The sequence below is a fragment of the Portunus trituberculatus genome, chromosome 27, assembly GCF_017591435.1.
Source record: "Portunus trituberculatus isolate SZX2019 chromosome 27, ASM1759143v1, whole genome shotgun sequence".
NCBI classification, from domain to species: domain Eukaryota; kingdom Metazoa; phylum Arthropoda; class Malacostraca; order Decapoda; family Portunidae; genus Portunus; species Portunus trituberculatus.
Genome location: NC_059281.1, coordinates 2,317,517 through 2,328,851, shown reverse-complemented (window position 1 = coordinate 2,328,851; position 11,335 = coordinate 2,317,517). Strand labels below are relative to the sequence as shown.

Genomic DNA, 11,335 nt, shown 5'->3' with positions numbered 1-11,335 from the left:
GTCACCTGCTGCCGCTCGTATGAGGCCGCCCGGAACACAGCATCCGCCATCCAGTCGTCTCCAAGTCAGCTGTTCTCCATCTCTGCCTACAGATGGGGAAAGCGACGTGACAAGGCCGCCTCCTCACTTCAGCAACCGCCTTCGGAACAGCGAGGGAAGCCTGCAGCCGTTGACGTGTCCCAATCCTGCCAGTGTTGCTCCCGCCGGCACTCATATGGTCAGTGCCCAGCTGTCGACAGCACCTGTAGCAACTGCGGACGCAAGGGCCATTGGGCAAAGACTGTCAGGTGCCCTGCCAAAGACACTCAATGTAGTGCCTGTAAAAAGACTGGGCATTACGACAAGTGCTGCAGGTTAACAAATGCGACTCACAGCCAGAGCAGCTCTCACGCTACGTCACAGAAGAAGAGCTCCTGCCGCAGTGTGACTCGCAGCCCAGCGTCTGAGGCCATGACTCCTAAACCTGTGTGTATTCACCTGACGCATGGAGGATCCACTTCCCACCTCCAAATGCTGCCAGATACAGGCGCGGACGTCACAGTCATTGGCCAGCGACACCTCCGCATTCTTCAAATCCCCAGGGACAGCCTATAGCCTCTACCTCTCGTGCACACGCTGACGGCGGACGGTTCAGAGATGGCACCTGCCCTGGGATGTTTTCAAGCTACCTTACGGCTCGGGCAAAAGTCTTGCATCGCCCAGATCCAAGTTCACGATGGCGTCCAGACCCCACTCCTTTCCTATGGCCACTGCAAGGAACTGGCCATCATCTCCCCGGAGTTCCCGAAGCCGATTCTCAAGGTCAAGCATGTTAACCGGTGCAGCGAGCGGCCCCTCCTGACATCACGTCTCCATCTGCTGCAAAGGAGTACTTCCTTCGTGAGTTTTCAGACGTACTTCTCTCCAAGGAGGATCTGAGGAAGGCTCCCCTGAAGCCCATGGTCGCACAGCCCATGCAGATCCACCTGAAGGAGGGCGCTACACCGTTCGCCATTCACACACCACGACAAATCCCCTTCGCATTCCAGCAGCAAGTCAAGGATGAGCTGGACTCCATGGTGCGTCAAGGGATAATTGAGCCTGCCGGCGATGAGCCGTCTGCCTGGTGTCACCCCTTGGTCGTCGTGGCTAAGGACAAGGGAGTTCGCATCACGGTGGACCTCACAAAGCTCAATAGCCAGGTTTCTCGCCCAGCTCACCCAGCACCAACACCTTACGCCGCTGTCCGCAGAGTCACTCCGTCATCCCGCTTCTTCACGACAGCAGATGCTCTGTGTGGGTACTGGCAGTTGGTACTTGACGAGAAGGATCGCCACCTCACAACTTTCATCACCCCGTTCGGCCGGTTTAGGCATTGCCGAGGCCCCATGGGCTTCGCAGCTACTGGTGACGCCTACTGGCACCGCGGCGACTTGGCACTCCAAGGGTTGGAGAATTGTGTCAAGGTGGTGGACGACATTCTTCTCTTTGATGATGACTTCCCCACACACTTGCAGAGGATTCATCAGATGCTCAGCAGATGCAGAGAGCACGAGATCACCCTCAACAAGGACAAGTTTTCAGTTGCCGAGCCTCAGGTCCGATTCTGTGGCTACAACCTCTCCCCCTCTGGCATCTCTGCAGGCGAAGACAGCGTCAGTGCAATCCGGGACTTTCCTACGCCCGCGAACTTGACTGACCTCCGCTCCTTTATGGGCTTAGTGAATCAGCTGTCAGAGTTCACCCCGGACATAGCAGCCGCAGCCCAGCTTCTCCGCCCTCTCTTGAGCCCTAAACGGACGTTCACTTGGACAGCGGACCATGATGAAGCCTTCAACCATGTCAAGTCGGTGCTTCTCCAGCCGCCTGTTCTGGCCCACTTTGATCCAGCGCTACCAGTCGTCCTCCAGACGGATGCCTCCCGCCTTCATGGGATTGGGTACGCTCTCCTACAAGATCACGGCTAAGGATGCACACGACTAGTTTAATGTGGCTCACGCTTCCTCACTGACGCTGAGACGCGCTACGCCACCATTGAGCTCGAGCTGCTTGCCGTTGTATGGGCCATGTCCAAGTGTCGGCTCTACCTCATAGGCCTACAGCACTTCACGCTGATGACGAACCATCGGCCACTGGTCCCGATCCTGAATGCCTACACTTTGGACGCGATCGAGAATCCCCGTCTCCAGCGTCTGAAGGAGAAAATCTCGCCCTACCTCTTCACAGCCGTATGGCGCGCCGGGAAGTTGCTACGCATCCCAGATGCTCTGTTGAGAGCCTCAGTCAGCCACCACACTCCTGAGGACGAGATGGCGTGCACTGCTGCCACTGCCCACCTGCGGTGTGTCGTAGCTGCCAACGCTGAAGCCTCCGACCAAAACACACCACACCATGACGCCGATCGGACGCTCCAGAAGTTCAGAGCAGCAGCGAAGGCAGACCCGTCATATGCCCACCTCACCGCCTGCGTGACATCTGGCTTCCCGTCCAACCGGTACGAGCTCCACAGTTCCCTACTTCCCTACTGGAAGCTCCGCGATCACCTCTACGCAGATGGGGAGCTTGTCCTCTATGGCCAGAGGATCGTTGTTCCTGTAGCTCTCCGCCGCCGCACCCTTGCTCGTCTCCACGACAGCCACCGCGGTGTGGAAGCCACCCGCCGTCGGGCGAGGCAGACTGTTTTCTGGCCTGGCATTGACTCTGACATCGCCAATACTGTTCGTGCCTGTGAACCATGTCAAGTCCTCCAGCCGAGCCAACAACAGAAACCCCTGATGTGCGACGACAACCCATCCAGGCCCTTTGAGTCCGTCTCCGCAGACTTCTTCACAGTCGCTGGCAAGTCCTTTCTTGTCATTGCGGATAGACTCTCGGGATGGCCTGTGGTCGTCCCATGTGGTGCGGACACCACAGCCACACGCACCATGCAGATGTTCTGCCGCTATTTCCGGGAAGTGGGTGTCCCCCTCCGTCTCCGCACTGATGGCGGGCCCCAGTTTGCCAGTGCAGACTTCCAAAACTTCATGGAGCGCTGGGGTGTTCACCACATAGTGACTTCGCCGCACTATCCCCAGTCTAATGGCCATGCTGAGGCGGCTGTCAAGTCGGTGAAGCATCTCATCTTGAAGACAGCCCCCTCCGGCAACATTAATACGGAGGAGTTTGCCAGAGGTCTCCTGGAGCTGCGTAACTCTCCCAACTATACAGGACGGTCCCCTTCGCAACACCTCTATGGCCACCCTCTTCGGTCCTGCGTCCCTGCCCACCCAGAGTCCTTCTCCGCGGACTGGCAGACCAAGACGGAGGAATGCGACCGCCGCGCTGCCGCCCGAGCTGAACAGGTGCAGGCTCACTATGACCAGCACGCTAGGCCCCTCCCCAAGCTGTGCATTGGAGCCACAGTCCGCATCCAGGACCCTGTGTCTCTCCGCTGGGATAAGGTCGGTGTGGTCATGGGCTGCAGCAGGAACAGGGAATATGATGTTCGTCTCCCCAGCGGACGTGTCTGGCGACGCAACCGCCGTCTCCTACGCCCAGTGCCGCTCCATGGTGATGATCCTCCCCACCATATCCCTGTGGTCCCTTGGTCAGACGAGAAAAGTCCGTCTGCTTTACTTGCTCCCCCCAGTTGCCCCACGTCGTTCCCAGCGGCTCATGGAAAAGAGTTCCGCTCGAGACAGTGCTACGAGCGTGAGGGGGGAGGGAGGTGTGGGTATGTAATGTAATGTATCATATGTATTCCCTGTACCTCTGAGTACGCCTGGCAACCCTACATAAGCCTCAGTCTTGCTGGCGTCTCCAAGGCAGGCACGCGTACGGGGGTCCTTCCAAGGCTTTCTCTGTGTTCCTCTGCTTGAATACACCTACTACAGTTAGTACGTGTTTCTATGAAGAACCTTCTCCTTCATGGCTGTACTGTCCCGACAGCTACCCAACACCACAGTATGCTATGTGAAATAGTGTCTGAACTGGAACTGCGGCCTTTACAGTATTTCAGGGCTAAGAGGAGTTCATATAACGTAACCTCCGTGTTGTAGTCCGAGTTTACGCCTCCCATGGCAAAGTTTCGGACAGTGAGTTTAGCAGCCTCTTTACGAGGAAGGAAGGCAGGGTCATAGTAGGTGGAGCTGCTGGCCTGATGAAAATGGGCTATTAATTGTGTTTGCTATGTCAGCTTTGTTATCTAATAAAATGTTGTTTACTTTGATTGTTGTGATGGGGATATAAGGTTTTTTTTATTGTTTAGAAATGTTGATTGTTTTCCATACTTGTGAGAGGGGTGTGGTATGGTTTACTGTTGGTATAAACTGTCTGAATGAGTCTTTCTTTGCAGTACGAATGACTTTCCTTGCCTGAGCCCTTGCCTTTTTATAGGCTATGAAATTTGCTTGACGGGTGCTGACTGAAATACCTGTATCGTCTATTGCGCTCATTAAGTGCTTGTCTGCAATCCGTTGTCCACCATGAGATTCCATGCTTAGTAAGAACTGCAGAAGTCTTCGGAATACAAGCCTCGGCGGCGTGTGATATTGATTGTGTTGCATTGATGACCATTGTGTCAATGTCCTCGCCAGATATATCCACGTCGGCAACTCCACTAAAGGTTGCCCAGTCTGCTCTCTTGATATTGAGCTTGGGAGGGCGGGGGGTGGGCGGAATGTAGCGTGCATAAGAAATGCAGATGGAGGTATTTCTATCTTATTTCCTAACTTTCTCTTCTTTCTCTGAGATTAGGATTTACCTTGGTGTTTTGTTAAGTATAGTGTTAGGCAGAGAGAACGTTATAAGCTGCCTGTCTGGCTCTAAGATAGGTGTGAAGCTGGGCACGAATAGTGCCGGAATAATATTATCCTCGTCTTGGCAGTACCCGTAACAACTTTTGGTGAAGTGTAAACTTGACCAAATAAGAGTAAGGCTATACATTCAATCCTTGGTATTATTTTCACCTTTGAAGTTGGCGGAATAATAATGTCTACGATGCTGCTCTAAGAAGTTAGGCCACAGATGAGCACTGGTGTCGTAACACGTGTCCCTCATATCTTCTATACGGATGGTAGTGTTTAGCACTGTAGGATCAGGCTGATCCTGTAGTCTCGTCTCTTGTAGATATGTAACGGATGGCCTGTGTATGTTCACTAAAAGTGACAAATATGGTTCTTTATTCCGTATATTTCTGCAGTTCCACTGTAACATTTTGAACATTATGGCTTAAGAGTTGTGGTGGCAGCCGTTTTTCTTAGTTTTTTTTTTGCGCTCAGAGGCGCTGCCGAGGGACCTCTCAGGACCCTTACTAGTGGTGACATCCATTGACTCATCAATTGTTAAGTTCCCAAAGCTGGTCGAGAGGGAGCGAGCGTGTGAACCCGCTTTCGACGGCGCAGGAGCGGCGTCAGTCTTCTCGTCCAGTTCATTTACTATCACTACAACTGCTACTACTACTACTACTACTACTACTACTACTACTACTACTACTACTACTACTACTATACTACTACTACTACTACTACTACTACTACATGAAACTTCTCTGAGTACTCGATGAACAATAGTATAGACAATGGCAAAGTCCCTCCATCTAACATTAAATTTTCGACAGTAAGTAGATTGAAATGCTGGTGTATATAGTGTTAATTTGTCCACATGAAAGAGCCGTTCCTTTAGCAACAAACGATCTGTATAAGCACATTCTACTCAGCTCAGATGTTAGTATTTTTACTTTCATTTCTTCCAATACATCGCTCACATCGTCTCTCTCGCTGTTGTATTATACCGGAAGGTGTGACAGGCATTACTCAGCGTGATCCTTATAGTGTGAGCCAAGGGGATCATCAACCATTCCTCTCCTCTACCTATCCCTCCATTGTATAATGAAAACTTGCGCTGTTTCGCTGTTTAGCAATGACAAGGGGATGTAAAGGAGGATAGACGAACTCCGCTACACACAACTAAAATACATGTTTTCAAGCACTCAACATCTGCTTAATACACCATATGTATGATTTATTGACAGGTTTTGTATTGACATTCAAAAGATTCACATCTGTATAATATTGTCGACATCAATGCTGCTTTTTTGTATGTATAAGAGAGGAAAACCGACCAAGGGCAACAAAACCAAGTTTTAAAAAATGGCCTCTGAATTGCTGGTCCCGAAACAGAAATAAAAGAGTAGGACAAGAGAATTGGATAAATGTCTTGATATCTCTTTCTTGAATGAGTTCAAAGCATAGTAGATGAAAATACCGAAGCAGGCAGGAAGCTCCAGAGTTTTCTAGGAGCCGCCCAGGTAAAGTGGAGTCATGCACGCTTTGGGGTTCGATGGGTTCCCAAGCACACAGGGGTAGAATCCTGGTCATAGTCCGAGTGTAGGAAGGGCTTCCTTACTCGGGGTAAGGGTTACTTAACTGTTGGGTTTTCAGATAGGAGATACTCAAAAAATACCTCCTTTCGCCCATAAATTCCGTGAAAAACTTATTCCACGGCGTTATGGACTCGTTCAACACGAGCATTAGCCGTTGTCGGTACCTGCGCTAACGGACGAAGATTTGGATCTTCAAGTCGCTGGTGATTCCTGTCTTACTCTATGGTTGTGAGACATGGACGCTGAACACCGATCGGAAGAGGCGATTGATGTCCTTGGTATAAGATGCCTTTGCAGGATCATGGGATACCACTGGCATGACTTTGTGACAAATCAGCTATTGCTCCGTGAGACTGATTCAAGGCTGATTACCAGCATGGTTCACGAACGTCAACTGTGACTATATGGGCATGTGGCACACTATCCGGAAGCCGATCCTGCATATTAGGTTGTCTCTGAAAGGGATAACCCAGCATGGAGGACGTCCACAGAACTCATAGTTGCAGCAAGTTGATGCCTCTTGCTGGGAGCTATTATTATGTCGTGATCCGAGCTGTTGCACGACGTTGCACAAATTCTCTAGCTACTGGCTATAAATAGTCAAAGGTTTTTTCTATCTTTAATTAACAAAACTAATATCTATACATAAGGTGTTCGATACGGCGCCGACAAGTAACAATCACAACTCTTTCTGTTGCCTTCTCCACTGCAATTACTACAATTTCTCTTACAAACATCCTTAAGACTTACATTAATCTCGTACATAATCTCGCATCAAAACGGATTTCACTTCAAACATCATCCACTATATCTTCATAACGTATTACAACATCTGAACACGGTGCTTTATTTATTAGTAAATATCATATGTAGTACGTGCAATATTACCCCTTTCTTCCCCAGCTAACCGTATATAAGAATGACCTTTACTTGGTACATGAATGCAAGCAACCACGTGACGTACCACCAAATATATTACCATACACATATAATTACCTGACTCCGTTCAACAAAAATGACAACGTAACACCACCGAAATATAATGACAAATATTGATATTTCCACACAAGTGACCTCCCACAAGTAATATCTTTCTCTTGGTACCCATACATGGAACCACGTTAACTTCGTACACAATTACACACTAGTAAATATGTTATGTAACTTATTCGTCAGAGCAACACACATGCACATACGTGGGTAGCCGTATACAAATTCCCTTACTCATAAATGAAAACGCAAGTATATAACGACGTCATTATGAACCAAAGTACAAACACATAAACCATAATAAACTAATACCACATAATACCTAAACCTCCTATCACGATTCCTCCTCCATACTAGTTTATCTCAAAAGACTGCATTGCAACTTATAGTTCCACTTACTGGTTATATACGAAGTACAAAACGCCCCCCTCAGCTATGTAGCCGAGGGTGGCCCACTTAGAGCCGCGGTTGTCCTCTCTGCTTCATCTCTCCTCTCTCTCTGCCCCAATCCTCTACAATTTCCCTTCAGGAACTTATGGGGGCGTGTCTTGACCCACACAACACACCCCTCAGAATGTACCGTTCGCCAATCAAGTACAAGCTCACGTGAACTCCACGTGTGGTATGAACAACATCCAAGAACGACAACAACACCACATAATGTTTACCTGACCTGGGCTATATATATATCTGCCCGGGCTGCCCTGGGTCAACTGGCCTGGGTCATTAAATGACCTTCCTGCCCTTCCTAATCTCTTTTATGGCTGGATACGGCTACACACCGCATACTGGCGAACTAGCATACATCCATATATCTTTATTTCTTGTTTCATATATTTTTCATATTTCACTTATGATGTGGGCATCTGACAAACATCCCCCCTCAGAATGCGCGTCCCGCGCATTCAAGGTAGTGAAGGGTGGGTGGGTGGGCAGGGTGTGCATGCCTCCCGTAGGAGGGATGAGGGCTTGGGTGACCGCGCATCTGATAGCGGTACTTTCCCCCACCCATGAAGCATGTTAGCACCCGCCAGACCCTGTCCTCCAGCCAGCATCCAAGTCTCCAGTTAGCTATGTTATATACGTAGGAATGTAGGGCAACGGGTCCAATACTGTCTGCTAAGAAGGCACATATTAGAAAAATGCGTCTGCACCTCAATATTCACAAAAAGGGTTTTGCAGAGAGAGAATAATTTAATATATATATGGTCAGGAGAGATCATGATATTCACCAGTAGTGGAAGAGATATGTCATCACACTAAGCAAAGTAATGGAAAAGATATGGCAATGCAGTCGATACTCTTTACGTTGATATGAATATATGTCTATAACTAGGAGGAAAATATATCATTAGGTAGTATAAATACAGCATTAATCATATAAAATCAACTCACAATCTCAAATTATACCTATGTTATTCAGAGAAGATATGTCAACATTTTATCAAAGTATTATGCCTATATATGTCCATAACTAGGAGGAATGTATATCATATCACAGATTGTAAAAGAAATCAGCTCATTATCCCAAATTATATCAATATTATTCAGAGGATATATATCAACATCTTACAAGATACAGAAACAATCAAGGGAGAGCATCTGTAGACATCGTTCAGGTGTCGTCAGAATTTCTCAAAAGAAGTAAGTTGGAACTCAAGTATGCAATGCAGTCATAATACATCACTATTAAAAGCATATTATATGGTGAAACTTCTAAGTGTATACATAGATATGGAGGAATGACTATCTCATTATCTCAGATAAAGGTGACGTCTCATACAAGATAACAGAAAACACAAGAAAAATTATTTTATCCCGTAAGCATGCACTAATATCACGATGTCGAAAATGAACTGACGCAATGGATTCAGAAGTACTGATATATAGATTGCATTAATCTTGCAATAAGAAGTAGCTGCTCTCAGATCCACGTAATATGTTGATATAAGCACTTGAAACACTGGAAAATCCATCACTTGTGAAAATATTACCCCACCAAAAAGTAAATCTGATTCTGAGTTGCCGTGTAAGGAATACGCTGTTATTTCTCACCTTAAGTCACGATATTTATCTTTATATGTAATATACGGACTATACTCGAAAAACATAACCAAGGTTATTGTTCTTTGTCAAAATACAAAAAATAATAGCTTTCTGTTAAAATACTCAACCATTACCGTTCTGTATCATCACCAGCACACAGACAAGAACCACACCATGTATTCCACAGGTTAAACATTAATATTTACTTCATTATTTAGTTTCAACTTGTACTCCTTTCATATCAGTGTTTTCCTAACTACATCATATTATATAATGTCCATCTTAATCTCTTGATAGTCAACATCCATATCGTATTTCTTTAATATATTTTCGTCTTGTTTCACCTTCAAGCCTTACCATATAGCTAACGATAAAATGGGGAGTAATGTCCTTCTATATATTTTTCGCTTGATACCTCATCAATAACTCTTCTTTCCTCATTATCGTCGTTAACTGATTACCTTTACAATCCTTGCATTAACTTTAAATCTTTCCTTAAAATGTTATATAATCAAGTGAAAGCTATTGAAACCACTGATGATTTCCTACGATATCACAATAGCTCAACTCAGACTTGTAACCAAATGTCCTGTGTTATGTGTTAAGTACGACATCCCACATTGTATCTATTTTCAATCCCATAGATATACCCCTTATTTCACATATATCGTCAAAATCACAGATAAAGGCACTCATGAACACTCATTACTATACATTTATCCTAATCTCTATAAAATCTTCCAGATCGCCATATATCCCTCCAAATTATATAGAGACACCTTAACTTCCATGTTAGTCATATATCTTCGTCCTCATCAACAAGAAAACCTTCAAATGCCTGCATATTAATCTAATATCAATATCACTGTCGCCAGTTTTCTGCCTTCGGAACATGTATAACCACTTTACCTTTGCATATGTTCACTATATCTTCATCTTATTTTATCAAGTCGCTATCTCAATAATAATATTTGCCCAATATAGTCATGACCTACACAGACGCATATGCACCTTTTCCTATATCCTCACCGCAACATTTTCTAATATACTCAATATCCTCACTGCAACCTTTTCTAAAATACTCAATATCCTCACCGCAAACTTTTCTAATATACTCAATATCCTCACAGCAACCTTTTCTAATATACTCAATATCCTCACTGCAACCTTTTCTAAAATACTCAATATCCTCACCGCAACCTTTTCTAATATACTCAATATCCTCACAGCAACCTTTTCTAATATACTCAATATCCTCACAGCAAACTTTTCTAATATACTCAATATCCTCACAGCAACCTTTTCTAATATACTCAATATCCTCACAGCAAACTTTTCTAATATACTCAATATCCTCACAGCAACCTTTTCTAAAATACTCAATATCCTCACAGCAACCTTTTCTAATATAATCAATATCATCACCACAGCCTTTTCTAATATAATAAATATCCTCATCTCACTATCTCATATTTACCTCATCGTAACCTTTCCAGAATCCACATCCCATGACCATATATTCATATATTTATTTTGGTATTTACTATTTGCCTTCATATCTCATATTTACCTCACATCCTCTCATCTATATTCATAAGTCAGACTACTCTTGATGTATTAATTTTGACTCGAGTATGCACATGTTAAAATCAATCCATGGATAGATATCTTTACTCAACATATTCACTAGTGAGCCCACTAATATCCTTGTGTATCACTCAACACTGCCATGCCGGGTACTGTCGAAATGAAGCTTTCAGGGCGTCCCCCACTCTTCTGAATCGGCAATCCCCAGACCGGCATTTACATAATGTATATTAATATTTACTTCTGGCCAGAGAGAAACAACTTGTCACCTAGTTGATCACAGCCACTTGTACACGCCTTATGCCCCTAGGTTGGCACGAAGTGTTCAAGTGTTGCTAGGCACAAGAGTCAATGTACACACAAGGAATGAAT

General features: G+C 45.8%; 1 protein-coding gene across 1 annotated transcript; it reads left to right on the top strand.

Moving 5' to 3' along the window:
• The first annotated feature begins 1,945 nt into the window (after positions 1 to 1,945).
• On the top strand, positions 1,946 to 3,862 carry LOC123509838. The gene has a single exon (XM_045264412.1). It carries the CDS (start codon positions 2,046 to 2,048, stop codon positions 3,702 to 3,704), a length of 1,659 nt encoding a protein of 552 aa, XP_045120347.1. The 5' UTR covers positions 1,946 to 2,045; the 3' UTR covers positions 3,705 to 3,862.
• The last annotated feature ends 7,473 nt before the right edge of the window (positions 3,863 to 11,335 follow it).

Bases quoted from the DNA above. Each gene is read 5' to 3' on its own strand.
- LOC123509838 (XM_045264412.1), top strand. From the start codon at position 2,046: ATGTCCAAGTGTCGGCTCTACCTCATAGGCCTACAGCACTTCACGCTG.